Source organism: Physeter macrocephalus, chromosome 17 (genome assembly GCF_002837175.3).
Source record: "Physeter macrocephalus isolate SW-GA chromosome 17, ASM283717v5, whole genome shotgun sequence".
Classification (NCBI taxonomy): domain Eukaryota; kingdom Metazoa; phylum Chordata; class Mammalia; order Artiodactyla; family Physeteridae; genus Physeter; species Physeter macrocephalus.
The window spans coordinates 7,065,496-7,080,508 of NC_041230.1; the positions used below are offsets into that span (position 1 = coordinate 7,065,496).

The 15,013-nt window shown below is 50.2% G+C and overlaps 1 protein-coding gene across 1 annotated transcript in view; it reads right to left on the bottom strand.

The window, feature by feature from the left end:
- Window positions 1–79: 79 nt before the first annotated feature.
- LOC102995120 (WD repeat-containing protein 62) overlaps window positions 80–15,013 on the bottom strand; it is a 38,252-nt gene continuing 23,318 nt past the window's right edge. The window contains exons 12-21 of the mRNA XM_028478309.2: window positions 14,016–14,107; window positions 11,859–11,984; window positions 8,866–8,933; window positions 8,664–8,785; window positions 7,782–7,857; window positions 6,891–7,002; window positions 6,732–6,795; window positions 6,001–6,129; window positions 4,040–4,173; window positions 80–1,879 (exon numbers count right to left, since the gene is read on the bottom strand). Coding sequence (XP_028334110.1) covers window positions 1,797–1,879; window positions 4,040–4,173; window positions 6,001–6,129; window positions 6,732–6,795; window positions 6,891–7,002; window positions 7,782–7,857; window positions 8,664–8,785; window positions 8,866–8,933; window positions 11,859–11,984; window positions 14,016–14,107 — 1,006 coding nt within the window. The 3' untranslated portion in view covers window positions 80–1,796. The remainder of the gene's footprint in view (window positions 1,880–4,039; window positions 4,174–6,000; window positions 6,130–6,731; window positions 6,796–6,890; window positions 7,003–7,781; window positions 7,858–8,663; window positions 8,786–8,865; window positions 8,934–11,858; window positions 11,985–14,015; window positions 14,108–15,013) is intronic.

Sequence of the window (15,013 nt, forward strand, 5' to 3'; positions counted from 1 at the left end):
AACTTTCAGATATTTGTTTCCAGCCTGAACCTTGTTCTTAAACTTCAGAAGTGCATATGCAACTGTTCCACATCTCCACATGGATGTTTAGTGATCTTTCAAAGCAAACATGTTGAAGACAACAACTGGCCTTCCCCCTAAACCTATTCCTCCTAACGCCTTCCCTGTCTCAGTGATTCTCTGCAGCTGCTTAGGCCCCAAACCTTGAGGTTCTCCTTCATTCCTCTTATCCTGTCCCTCACACCACCCAAACACATCCAAGATATGGGCACTTCTCTTCCACGGTCCCCTAACCCTAATCCTGGTCCTGCCCACCACGACTTGCTTGAGAGACAGTGGAGGGTGGGTGCTTGAGAACTTAGGCTCTGGAGCCAGCCTTCTAGGGTCGACCCCACCTCCCCTAATTCCTAGCTTGACCCCAGATAAGTTACTTAACCTCTCTGGGCCTGTTCCCTATCTGTGAAATAACAGGGGATATGAAAAGCCCGTATATCCAGGAGGATTAAACAATACAGATAAAAGACTCAATAGAACCTGTACAGAGTAAGTGTTCTGTGAATATTTGTTGGATGTAACTCCAATTGTAATACGCACTGATAAGGGAAAGCTTGGGGGCCTGAGAGAGCACAGCCACATGCCTGACCTGGTCAGCAGTGCAGGGGCTGATGACAGGGAGGATTTCCCTGAAGAGCTGACATTTAGGCTTTGATCTGAGGTCAGACATTGTTCCTGAAATAAACCCTTCAACCTGGGGTTTAGGATTCTGCTGCCAACTTCTAACCCACCAGCTCCTGGCATGCCCCTCCCTCAATTAATGATCATTCATTCAATCCTACCTTCATCTTGGTCCCTCTCTTTCTCTCACATCCAGTTGTTTGGCTCCACTTTCAAAATCCATCCAGAATCCAACCACTCCTCCCCTCAGGTCCAGCCTCCAACCTCTCCTGCCAGGATTATCACAGCAGTCTCCTCCCTGGTCCCCCTGCTTGCCCCCCAGGGTCTGTTTTGCACAGGCAGCCATAGGGACCTGTTAACACCTGAGTTAGAACACAACCTTCCTTGGCTCAGAACTCTCCCTCCTGTCCATCTCACTCAGCACTACAGGGGAAGAAATAAGTGGAGAAGGACAACAGGGGTGTCGAGGGGACACAGCAAGCCCACACGGTTCCTCACCACCTGGCCCCCACTGCCTCTCCGAGCCCTTCTCCACCATTCTGCCCTCATTCACCCTCGACCCAGGCATCCGGCCTCCCTGCACTTCCTGGAACATGCTAATAAGCATGATCCTGCCTCACGGCCCTCACCCTTGCAGACTGGTCTCTCTTCCTGGAACATTCTTTCCCAGGATCTGTATTTCTCACTTGCTTTAATTCTGCTCAAATACATGAAGAAGGCCTCCTAGTGAAGCCTTTTCTTTTTACCCTAAAATCGTCACCACCCCCAACACTTTGTATTTTCCTTCTCAACTTTTTTGTCCTCCATAGCACTGATTATTAGTTCCCCAAATACTATATAATTTACCTGTTTAATGTGGCTATTGTCCACCTCCCAAACTGGAGAATGAGCCTGTGAAGGCAGAGATTTCATCTGCCCTGCTGGTTGCTGTATCTAAGGGCCAGAGCAAGGCCTAGCACAGGGTAGGCACTCAGTAAATATGTGTTGCATGAAAGAAGGACTGTCTAAGCGGAGAGTGGAAGGATGACAGGGGTTCTCCAGGGAAAGGAGACATGTGGAGGGGAAAAGTGTTCACAGAAGAATGAGGAACATGGAGGAGGGCATCCCTTCTTTGTCAGCTCCTAGGCGTCCCACTCTCCGGGCAGACTCACCAGCCGCTTTGCCCAGAGTGGCAGCTTGCCGTTGGTCAGCAGGCACCGAGGATCTGGAGAGACACATGGAATCCATGAAAAGAGAATAAGCAACCCAAGAGACAATGGGCAACATAAACAGCAGTTCTCCAGAGACAACACAGGAAACGACAGATATCCAAAGATGGTCAACCTCACTATCAGGGAAGTGCAAATTTAAACAATGGGATATAATGTTTTACCCGTAAGACTGACCAAAATTAAAATGCTTTAAACTATCAAATGTTGGCAAAAGTGTGGGGAAACGGAGGGCTTAACACTGACTGCTGGGTGGGGCAGTAACTGGATTTGGAGGGCCCTTGGGGTTCTCTTTTAAAATAAAAAGTATATCCGACTTCCCTGGCAGTCCAGTGGTTAAGACTCTGTGTTCCCAATGCAGGAGGCACGGGTTCAATCCCTGGTTGGGGAATAAAAATCCCATATGCCACGTGGCACAGCCAAAAAAAATAAAACAAATCTTAAAAAAAAAGAAGTGTATTAACCCCAGGATCTAGCAATGCCAGTCCTCGGCCTGAGGCCAAGGAGTGGTCAGCACAGCCTCATTCACAGCAGTGTAAAGTTAGAAAACACACAAATGCCCACCCAGAGCAAAATCACTGGTTATGCTTCTGGTTGAAAGAGGGAGGCCCCTGTTTCGTATTCACCAACCTACAGGTCAGTAAGATAGTTTTGAGAAGAAAAAGATACAGAATGATATCTGCAGTATAATACAATTTGCGGACACAGATGTTTCCTATAGATATGCACACATGTATATTAATGTTCAGGGAAAGGCCTATAAGGATTCACACCAAACTCATCAAAGTGGCCACCTGGGAGAGGACGCTGGATTGGATGTGAGGGTGGTTGACAAAGAGAATGAGCTTACTCTCTATTTGATTGTTTCCCAAGGCTGAATCCTCACACTGCTGTTGCCTACCAGTCACCCATCCAGTTGGCCCCTGCCTGTTTCCTCTTTCTTGGCAGCCCACTACCCTCACTAAGAGCACCAAGTGCTGGTCACTGTTCCCAGCCTCTCTCACAGCTGGAGCAATCATGGCCAATGGGACCTGTGAGAAGCCTGCAGGGGCTTCTGGGAAAGAGTTTCCTCTGTACAGGAGATTCCAGGAGGGAATGTCCTCTTTCAACCATGTCTCTGAGGACACAGCGGGGGAAGGGGAAGCTGGGACAAAGTGAGAGAGTAGCACTGACATATATATGCTACCAAATGTAAAATGGATGGCTAGTGAGAAGCACAGGGAGATCAGCTCGAGGCTTTCTGATGACCTAGAGGGGTGGGATATGGAGGGTGGGAGGGAGGCTCAAGAGGGAGGGGATATGGGGATATACGTATGCATATAGCTGATTCACTTTGTTGTACAGCAGAAACTAACACAACACTGTAAAGCAATTATACTCCAATAAAGACGTGAAAAAAAAATGTCTCTGATGCCTGGAACTTAAGCAGCCATCTTGTAACATGAGGGCCTAAGCCAAGGCGATATGCAGAGGGGCAGAAATTTATAGAGGGCCTGGTCTCTCATAAAGTCGCTGAGCTACTACTCTCCCTTCTGCCTGAACAAGAGAATCTGGTCTGTCTTCTGGTGAACATCACCCTGTTTTACCCCTGGGACACCCCCTTACACCCACCCCTCGCCTTTGGTGAGGTGGTTCAAGTGGAGCTGACTAAAGCCTCCTACCCTCAGGGATGACCACATAACTCAGGCCTGGCCAATCACAGTGACTCAAATGTGCAGGTGACTCACAGCAGGAACATGAGTCATGAACACAGGACTTTGAGCTATTAGGAAAGAAGTGCTTTCTTTTCTAGAATGTTATAACCTTGAGCTGCTGGGGATACTATGCCCCTTGTACAGGGAGACTCTGCCTGAGAGCAAAGTCAACATGGAGAAAAGCAGAGCCAGGAGACAGAGAAACATCTATTTCTTTAACATCACCTGACTACCTGGATCCAGCCATGCCTGAACCAATACTCTCAAATTTTCATTTACAAGAACCAATAAATTCTCTTTCCAAATTAAGCCGGTGAGAGTCTAGGTGCTATTACCCTGAAAAAGTCCTGACTGATGTGATTATTGAGCTTCAGTATGTGCCAGGCTGTGAAAACAGAGTAGTGGCCAAAACCCAGCAACGATCCCTACACTGAGAGGTCAAAATAGGGCCCCTTTCCCAACCTGGATCCAAACTCTCTTTTGATGGTGTCTTTAGTAACTCTTCAGGTTCACATTCTTCCTCCAGCTCATCCTCCGTCTGCTCTCCAGGGCTTAGGGAGCAAATCTCGTTGGGCATGGATGCATATGTCTCCTGCCTGAAGCCAGGAAAAAGGACGGCAAGGAGAGAAACATAGGTAAATGGGGTGGTAGAGGGGACCTGCATAGGGCTGGGCCCTGTGCTGGGGTCCATGTGAACATACTCTTGGCTTCTGGTCAAGACGGTGCTGGAAGGTCTCACCTGCCACACCCCCTCTGCTAGAAACATACTGCCACAATAAATGAGATGTAACAAAGGCTGGGCTCAAGAAGTAAGATAAACTCTTCAAGGGCCACAGCAATGGAACAAAAAGCAAAGCAATGATAGTAGGGCATGAGTCCTGAGCTGCTGGCTTCTGTTCTGGGAAGTGGGGTTAGCAATGAGGTTTTAGCTCCACAAGCCAAAGAGCTGCCCACTCTCTTGGTGCCTAGATCTGCATTACCTCAAGATCACTGCAAAATAGATGGCCCATGTCAGGCCTGGTCCCTGTGGGGAAGCAATGCAAAGCCTCAAGACACAGAGAGAGATAGGGACAGCTCCAGAGGCGGGAGAGAAGAAAATTCAAAACCTCCCACTCCAACTGAAACTTCCAAACCAAAATCCTAAATCAAAAACCAGAACGGGAATTCGCTCCAAATAAAACTGGTCTTGTAACATAAAGACTTCAGAAATATGTTTAGGAAACTCAAAGATATAAGTGAAGGAATAACTTCCATTAAAAGATTAAGAAGATAGGACTTCCCTGGTGGCACAGAGGTTAAGAATCCACCTGCCAATGCAGGGGACACAGGTTCAAGCCCTGGTTCGGGAAGATCCCACATACCGCGGAGCAACTAAGCCCGTGTGCCACAACTACTGAGCCTGCGCTCTAGAGCCCGAGAGCCACAACTACTGAGCCCCTGTGCCACAACTACTGAAGCGCGCACACCTAGAGCCCATGCTGTGCAACGAGAAGCCACCGCAGTGAGAAGCCCGCGCACCGCAACGAAGAGTAGCCCCAGCTCGCTGCAACTAGAGAAAGCCTGTGTGCAGCAATGAAGACCCAACGCAGCCAAAAATTAAAAACAAACAAACAAAAATACCTTAAAAAAAAAGATTAAGAAGACATCTCTGCTCCACTGGACGCTTCTCTGATCTCCTCCCTCCCCACCATGGGCTGGGTGGGCTGGGTCGGGGGCCTCCTCTTGTCCCCACAGCCCCCTGGGGCTTCCCACCAGAGTGCTCATGGGCTCTCCAAGCACTTTTGCTTTTACCCTTCAAAACCCTTCTCGTGTCCTGGCTATTGTAAATAGAGCTGCAATGAGGCCGCAACAGTGAGAGGCCCGCATACCACAAAAAAAAAAAAAAAAAGACTCAGACCTACTAGAGCATGGACTTGAGGACACGGGGAGGGGGAAGGAAGGATAAGCTGGACGAACTGAGAGAGTGGCATGGACATATATACACTACCAAACGTAGGGTGGCTATCTAGTGGGAAGCAGCCGCATGGCACAGGGAGATCAGCTAGGTGCTTTGTGACCACCTAGAGGGGTGGGATAGGGAGGGTGGGAGGGAGGGAGATGCAAGAGGGAAGAGATACAGGAACATATGTATATATATAACTGATTCACTTTGTTGTAAAGCAGAAACTAGCACACCATTGTAAAGCAATTATACTCCAATAAAGATGTTAAAAAAAAAACCAAAACAACCCTTCTCATATGCATTATTGTAACTTCCTATTTGAAGTACATCTCCCCTTCTAGGCCCCGAGGGCACAAAGGGCAGGGCCTGGGGCTGTCTGGGCCTTGGTTGCTTCCCCAGCCCCGCTCCTCACGGGGCCCAGGGCAGGAAGACATCCCTCTGGTGAATGGACCCCTGGGGATGGGCAGGTGGCTGCCAGGACCTGGGGTGGCTGCTCCAGTTCCTGTCCTGCGCGTTCTGCTGCTGCTGCTGCTCACAGCGGTCGATCTCCAGCAAGTGCTGCTTCATGCAGTTGGTGATCTCCGGGCCCAAGTGCCAGATGAACACGCAGCTGCAGAGGCCAAGGAGGGATGTGGAAGAGGGAGGAACAGTGAATATGGAAGCCATCTGACCCCAGAGCCACCTGGTTCATCACTGCCAAGACCTCATTTCCTGGCCTGGAAAACAGCCCTCATCAGCTTAGCACAGGGCTCCAGACCAAGTCAGGTCTACGCCCTGGGAGGGGTCCAGGGCATCCCAGCAAACCAAGGCTGCTCTGAAGACCCCGAGACCCAAGGAAGGGGGCTGTGAGGAAGGAGTGTAGTATTGATAAACTGAAGAGAGCGCCAAAAGGGACTTCCTTGGATACCAACCATGTGCTAAGGAACTTATGTCATCTCATTTGACTCTCACCATACGATTTTCAAGGTAGATGGGGTCATCTCTCTTTTACAAAGTCAGAGAGGGGAAATGTAAGTGGCAGAGCTAGGATTTGAACTCAGGGCTGGGCACGCACTATCCGAGGAGAGTAAGCTGGCACGCTCAGAGAGCTCTCTGCACAGGCAGGCTGTGGGCATGGGGTTCTGGTGTCTGAGCCCTTGCTCTCCCCGCAGGATAGGTCCCACCCACTCCCAGAGGGAGGCCCAGCCGGGGCAGCCTCCAGGTCTTTCCCACCTGTCTCCGGATACTGTGATCAAGTGACGACAATCGTAGGTGAACTTCATGCCGGTGACGATTTCTGCAAGCAGAGCAGTAAAGCCATGCTGGCCTTCTGAGCCAGAAGGCTGGGTTGGGGTAGGTGGGGAGGTGTCCCAGGCAAGGAGGCACACCCACCTGAATGGCCAAACATCTTGGCAACGCACTCGCCGGAGTAAAAATCAATCACCGAGATGCTTTTGTCAGAGCAGCTTGTGGCCAGGAAGGTGCCTGAGGGGTCCACGTGGACCTGCCGAGAAGAGGACCCACGTGACACTTGGGCTGCCTCCTTCTGGAATAGGCCTGGGTCTCAACACACAACCCCACTGACTGAGGAACACCTCGTGCTGGGCGCTTGGCACATGGACTCAGGTAACCCTCACGACACACACCATGGTAGGTAGAAGCTCCTGTTCCCATTTCACAGGTGAAGAAATTAACAACTACAACAATGGTGCTAATGGCAGCCAGGCCCTGTGCTAAGAGCTGTACGTGTGTGAACTTATTTCCCCCACAGAGCCCTGTGATAGAGGCAATTTTTATTTGCATTTTACACATGATGAAACAGGTTCAAGAGGAGACATTTGCCCAAGGTCACAGTCAGCCCGAGGCAGAGCTGTAAGAGGGTCTGACCCTGGAGCCTGAACTCATAACTCCGCTAGTTCATAGGCTCTTGAGAAGGTCCCCACCTCACCCTGGATAACATAGGCAGGGGCAAGCCTGGAGAGGCCTCTCTGATTCCTCCCACCACACTCTATTGCCACTCACAATGGAAACCACTTAAATGTTCCCACTTGGGGAAGGATTCAGTAAATAAAGGTAGAGCAGTCAGGGCCAGCCCTGGCTCCCAAGCATCCTTGGTCAGCCAGGCCTGAGTAGATGCTGGCCAGCATGTGATCCTTTGATCCCTCTGATCAGGTGCCAAGGAGGACCCAGGTGTCAGGAGGCCCAACAGGGCAGGAGACAGACAGGGGTGCCTTGTGTGTGGGTGTCTGTGTACGGTTTTCACCCGGGGCCCCAGCTCCTCACCTTCAGCAGGGACCCTTCGTCACCCTGGGAGCCCTTGTAGCACTTCTTCTGCTTCCCGTTCATGGTGCTGTAGACTCTGGGAAGGTGAGAGCAGAAGTGGCTAACATGGCCCTGCCCACCGCCCTCTCTTGCTCCCTTGTTCCAACCTTACCTGCTGCCCTCCTCTCCCCTGGAAGCCCCCAGTACCTCCTGTCCCCCATCCGATGCCTGGACTGAAACCCTGTATCAGGGAATGAGACCCTGTCTCAGGCTGAGGTCACAGAGGTTACATCTTGGGGTGTCCACTGAGTTAACATCCATCTCCTTGACACACAGCAAGCTGAGTGTCTGGCACCCAACTTGAATGAGCAAATGAAGGAGATGGAGAACCTCTTTGTACATGCTTATTCCTCCACATCCTTCCCAGTTTAAGCTCAGATGTCCCTTCCAGCGACCCCAGGTAGGGTTGGATGTCCTCCCAGGGCCCCCCAAAGCCTCTGGGCTCCCCTCATCCCAGCCTTGACCACTCTGTGCTGTCACTGTCTGGTCAGTCTGTCTTCTCCTCCATTGCACTGTGAGCTCCACGAAGGCAGGGCCTGTGACTCCCCCACTGTCCCTCCCAGACAGGAGCTCAGGGAACGAGGATGAGTGAGTTTATGAGCCACATCAGCAGCTCTCAGTTGCCCCACACAGGCTCCTGAGATCTAGGAGACCCTCTGTTTGACCTGGAGACTAGGCCTGGGTGAACCCAGCTCCTAAGAAACACCCACTGGGTCCTACCACTCCACCCATCTTCTCAGGGACCAGGTGAGCAGGGGGAGGAAAGCAGAGCGCTCATGAGAAGACAGACCCAACCAGGCCCCACTTAGTCTGGCTGACTAAGAGTCCAGGGCAGTTCCTCACCTTACGTTGCGGTCCTGGCAGGCCACAGCCACATACTTCTGGGTAATGTCAATGTCCATGTCATACAAGGTGGTCTTCTCTGCCACGTGGTGGGTACGGACAAAGTGTAGTCCATCTGAGGCCTGGCAGGGCAGGCAGGGCCTTCAGAGGACACCCCTGACAAGCCCCCTACCCAGCCCCCAAGGAGGCTGCCCCACTCTACCCGCTGGGCACTGCGGAAGTAGATGCTCTTGTCTGCCCCACAGCTGATCATCTGGATGTCCCTGTGGCCTGGAGGAGGAAGCAGTGCCTTAGGCAGGGCTGGGCCACTGCTGGGCCCAACTGGGGCTGGGGATCCTAGCTAGGGAACTCTACTATAAGGGCACTCTGCTGGGGGTCAGAGAGGGCTTCCCGGAGGAGGTGAGGTGAGTGCTGGGTGCCGGTAGGACTCTGTAAACTGTGAGCTCTGTGTGAAGGGGGGACAGATGGTGCAGTGGGCAAGGCAGGAATCTGCAGAGCAAGAGCAGACAGGGAAACAGAAGCCAGGGACACAGCAGGGGCACTATGTTTAATTTGGGATTTGGAAAGGTGACTCTGGCCTCACAGTGGAGGCGGGAGTGAAGCAGGGAGCAAGAGGAGACAGGCAGACCGCTGGGAGGCTCACGCCATCAAGAATGATCAGAATATCCACACAGGGGCTTCCCTGGCAGTCCAATGGTTAGGACTCTTCGCTTCCACTGCAGGGGGTACAGACTCGATCCCTGGTCGGGGAACTAAGATCCCGCAAGCTATGTGGTGCAGCCAAAAAAAAAAGGAATATCCACACAGACTTCGGGCCAGGTCCTGTGCCACATGTGCCTCCCCTTCCTGACTGTCACCAGCCACTTGTACAAATGTAAACCCAGGGGCTCAGAGTCACACAGTCCTTGTCCCAGGGTGCAGAGAGTCAAGATGGGGCCAGGGCTGATCCCAGGCATTCTCTGGTTAAACACTGTGCTCTGAAGCCAGGCTTCCTCTCCGAGCCTCAGCTTCCTGTCTGTTCAATAAGACTGTACCAGCCACTGCCCCGTGGAGTGGTATGAAGCCCTTGGGACAGTGGCTGCTACCTGGTAAGCATGATCGATGTTCTTACTTTTATTCTTCTTTCTTTATAGAATAAGAATAATCACAGCACAAATACCTTGCAGAGTTGTGGTGAGGATGAAAAGACAGAACAAATATAAAACATGTACAACCTTGGTACAATAGACATTGCTCCTTCATGACAGGACATTTGAGAGCACCCAGACCCGACATACAAGTTAAGATGTTACTCAAGCAGAAGTCATTGGTTTATAGAAGGGAATGAGTCCTGTGTTCGCGAGGAATCCAGAGAGGGCCTGCAAGTTACTACTGGTAATGTTTTGCTTCTTAACCTGGGGTGGTGAGTCCAAGTATTTAGCAATATTAGGACTAGGACCAATCAGAACAGTTGCTGGCTATAAACAATGGGTGTGTCTAGTTCAGACCTACTGACTATGAACCTTTATGTGGATATTCATTGTATTATTCTGTAAACTACTCACAGATTTTTCTGTTCACTTTTTTGGATATATGTTTCATAGAAAAGAATTAAGAGACTGATTCATTCTTTAGCTGGATAGCTTCAGACAGTTTCCGACTGGCTGGTGCCCAGTTTATACGAACTATCAATGTTTTAAGTGTAACGCCCAGTTGAGCCAGCCCAGCCAGAGCAGGGCTCACAGGACTGGTTTTAGGATGTGCATCCTCTCAGACTGGCTGAGGCTTTAACAGAGGTCCATGCCTTCAGAAGGTGACCTAAAGGACCGACTCCTGGGCCACCCCCTTGGCCAGTTATCACCTCTCCTGGATCTAGACCATTCATTAAAGGTGAGGTCACTGCTGACCAAACTGCTAGATTTACCAATCTATTCTAACTACCTCTACCCTGTGGAATGGGATGGTCTGAACAGTTTTTTACAGGTGTCTGAGAAGTTTGAGCTGATCAGCTTTTGTCAGGTCCTCATCAAGACATAGCAAACGTGTTAACCTGTTTTTGCCCAGCTCCCGACCATCTGAGTTAGACAGAGACAGGGCAGAAAGTGGGGAAGACCAAGGACATTAATACATTCTCAGTCACAAGATTATATGTATAATACACTTCATAGTCAAGAACTTGGAGTAAGTGGACGTATTCCCTCCATGAATGGATTCTTTTTGAATATAGTTTTGAACATGTTCTTGGGTTCTGATCAGTTAAACCCCCACAGGGCCTACTTCCCCTCCTCTTGGAATCCCTTAGGGCCAGGGATCTCCGTACTGGATCTTTCGAGTCTTGGAGGGATCCCTTCAATTGCCTGGTTGAGCAAGGGCTGTAAAGAAGGACAGCCTTATGCAAAATACCAGGCCTGCACCTACTGGCTGTGTGACTCTGGCTGTAAAGTATAGTAACTGCTGGGGCAGTGCAAGGATCACATAGCCCAGCACAGAATTAGCCTCCAGCAATTGTCCCCGTCACCTATTTTTTGGCCAAGGTCACCAGAACCCATCCCACCTTGGACTGGCATTCTGATTTCTTTTTGCAGACCAGCACTCACCTAATGTCAGTCCTCCTGCATCAGGGGTGGAGGCAGGTGGGGGCTGGGGGCACACAAGTCACACCCAGCCCAAGAGGGTACTCCAAAGCTCTGGCACCAATAACTGTTCTGGAAAGGGCAGGTGCCTCAAGCTAGCACAAGGAAAGTCAGCTCCCAATTTCTGCCAAAATTGACAGGAAGAGGGGAAATCTCTTTCCAGTGGCACAGTGACCACTGAGATCCTGCCCACGAGAGAAAGGCACAGCTGACAGAGGGAGAGAGTCCAGGTAACTTTAAAAAATTCAACCATTGGGGACTTCCCTAGTGGTCCAGTGGTTAAGACTCTGTGCTTCCACTGCAGGGGGCACGGGTTCAATCCCTGGTCTGGGAACTAAGATCCTGCATGCCACGTGGAGTGGCCAAAATAAACGATACTCCAAAAGCATTAAAAAAACAAAATTAGTCTAAAAATTTTTTTTAAATAAATAAATAAATAGAAATTCAATCTTTGGGTCCAGCTGTGCCTGAATCCAGAGCTTGCCTCTCCCTTTTTTCTCTAAGCTAAAGGGGGCTTTTGCTGTTACGTGCAGTCAAAGGAGCCCATCTAATGAGGTGCAGGACGCAGAAGGAAAGGGCTCACCAGCAAACTTGATGGCTGTGATGGAGGAGGAATGGTCATCCAGGGTCTGCTCCAGGTTGTAGTTCTTCTCCACGTTCAGCACGTGGATCAGTCGGTCCCGACTGGCTGAGGCCAGCAAGGTCAACCCTGTGGATGGAAAGGGTGCCACTGGGTTTCTGGGAGGCTGCTTGATGGCTTGGCCTCCCAGAGAGCAGTGTGACTGAGCTTTCCTGGCCTTGAAGAAGGAGTCTTCGGTTTCTTAACTGCAGTCAACTTGCCACAAACCCAGAAAGGGGCCACTCCCCCACTCTGTGCAGTCTTTCCCCAGAGCCCCAAACCCTGGCATTTTACATCCCTTGCCACCAGTTCCTGCAGGATGAGTCTTGATGTACACGTGGGCACTCCTCCACTTGTGCCCACACCAGACATTCCAGCAGAGCCCAGCATTCCTCCCTACCAAGTCCAGCTACTTGGCAGCCATGTGAGGCCCTGCCAACTTCTCAGCCTCCCCAAAACACTGCCCCCTCACTCTCTGAGCTCTGGCTACACGAGCCTCATCTAGGCCCTACTGACCACATGCTGTCACCCTTCCTTCAGCCACTGGACCTTCGTGCTGGCCCCCTCAGACGGTGCCTAGCCTGGGCACCTATTATGTCTGAGGCCTAACACATGACCTGAGGTGGAGGGGAGCTCGGGAGAGGTGTACTGAATGAAAAGAAATTTAAAGAAAATTTGGTGGGGCAGAGGGTGTGGGGGAAGGAAGAGCATGGGAAAGAACATTAACATTATCAGGACATAACTCCACCTACATTATATTCCTGCCAAAAATGTATCATCGGAATCAAATCATGAGAACAACAAACCCAAATTGAAGGAAATTTTATAAAATGACTGATCTATATTCTGCAGAAAGCCAAAGTCATAACACAAATTAAATAAGGCTGTGGAAATATTCCAAAACAAAGGTGACAAAAGAGCCACAACAACTGAAATGTGAACCTGGACTGGAAAAACAAAGGTGCTATAAAGGACAGCATTGGGACAACTGGCAAAATGTGAATAAGAACCCAAGATAGATGACAGATTTGATAAGATGCACATTTGATAAGTGCACTGTGGTCATGTAAATAGATGTCCCCATTCCTAGGAAATGCTCACAGAAGCATTTAAGGGTGAAAGCGCAGCATGCCTACAACTTACTCTCAAGTAGTTCAGCAAATAATAATAATAATAATAATAATATACATGCTTTAATAATAATAATACACATGCTATTATTTTATTACAAGTGTATATATACACAGGTGCGCAAATACATAGAAATGGCAAGAGGGGAAGCAGATAATTCTGTCACAGGTCAGAAAAGATTTAAAAGAAAAAACTTCGGGAGCCTGGGTGAAGAGGCTACAGGTATTCATTATAATATTCTTGCAATTTTTCCGTAAGCATCAAACTTTTTCAAAAGAATATGTTTGACTATTGATCTATCTTTTATCTTCTCCAGCAGAGGAGGAGCTCGTTCATATATTCACTCATTCAACCTTCACCTCTTTAGCCTGAGCTCTGTTCAGGGCACTGGGGACCAGGGTAAACAAGTAGAGTCTTGCCCTATCATTCACGGTCCCACCAGACACCAACTACTCCTCACTGTGGCTCTACCAGGCAGGCTGCTCCCCTGCCATGGGCTCACCTGTCTCAGGCTTGGAGTACTCCAGGCACAGCACCTCAGCATCATGGGCCTCCACCTTGACCAGCTCGTCCATGAAGTGCAGCTCGTGGATCCTGAGAGATACACACTGCCTGCTGTACCCTGCCTGGCACCCCCACCCCTTAGATCCAGGTGCTCTGCCACTACTAGAAAAGGTCAGAGCAGCCAGGTAGGTGACGTGGAGAACACCCTACCTTGGCCAAGTAGTCTACAGGTGTCCAACCTGTTTCTCATTTAAAAACCTGAATATGTTTGACTATTGATCTATCTTTTATCTTCTCCAGCAGAGGAGGAGCTCGTTCATATATTCACTCATTCAACCTTCACCTCTTTAGCCTGAGCTCTGTTCAGGGCACTGGGGACCAGGGTAAACAAGTAGAGTCTTGCCCTATCATTCACGGTCCCACCAGACACCAACTACTCCTCACTGTGGCTCTACCAGGCAGGCTGCTCCCCTGCCATGGGCTCACCTGTCTCAGGCTTGGAGTACTCCAGGCACAGCACCTCAGCATCATGGGCCTCCACCTTGACCAGCTCGTCCATGAAGTGCAGCTCGTGGATCCTGAGAGATACACACTGCCTGCTGTACCCTGCCTGGCACCCCCACCCCTTAGATCCAGGTGCTCTGCCACTACTAGAAAAGGTCAGAGCAGCCAGGTAGGTGACGTGGAGAACACCCTACCCTGGCCAAGTAGTCTACAGGTGCCCAACCTGTTTCTCATCTAAAAACCTGCCAAGCCTGCAAGCACCTCAGCGGGCACCCCGCCCCTTGTGGTTCCATGGGTAACACCTAGGATGGTCTTCAGGGGGAACAAAGGTTAGGGTAGGGATATATCAGAGGTGATCCCTGGGGCTGGGGCAGGGGTCAGAAGTCATACTCAAGGATAGGACCCATGGGTGGGAACATTTGATTCCAATCTCTCATTCTTCTTTTTTCTTTTTTTCTGGTTGCACTGTGTGGCTTGCAGGATCTTAGTTCCCTGACTAGGAATTGAACCCAGGCCCTCAGCAGTGAAAGCGTGGAGTCCTAACCACTGGACCCCTAGGGAACTCCCTCTCATTCTTAAAGAGTCTCAGATCCAGACTTTCCTCACATTCTTGCCAAATGAAATCAGACAACAGGTCATCCAGGACTGAAATAAGAAACAGTCATTCCAGCTCCTCCACTCTCTACCCGTGTGACCTTAGCCAAGCCACTTGGCCTCTCTTCCTTCAGTGAACCCATCTGAAAGTGGAGTGAATAACAGCACCTACGCCAGAGGGGCAGTGAGAGGATTAAATCAGTCAATACCTATGGTACTCAGGCCAGCGGCCAGCCTTGGGGAAGATCGCTATGCCCATGTTACCTCTCCATTCACAGCCGAGTGCTATCAACGGGAGCAGCCCCCTGTCACATTCAGTTTGCCTCATGCAGTGACTGACATCAGAATAGTTGCCAACATTTAAAAACCATGGAATTTCACAGAAA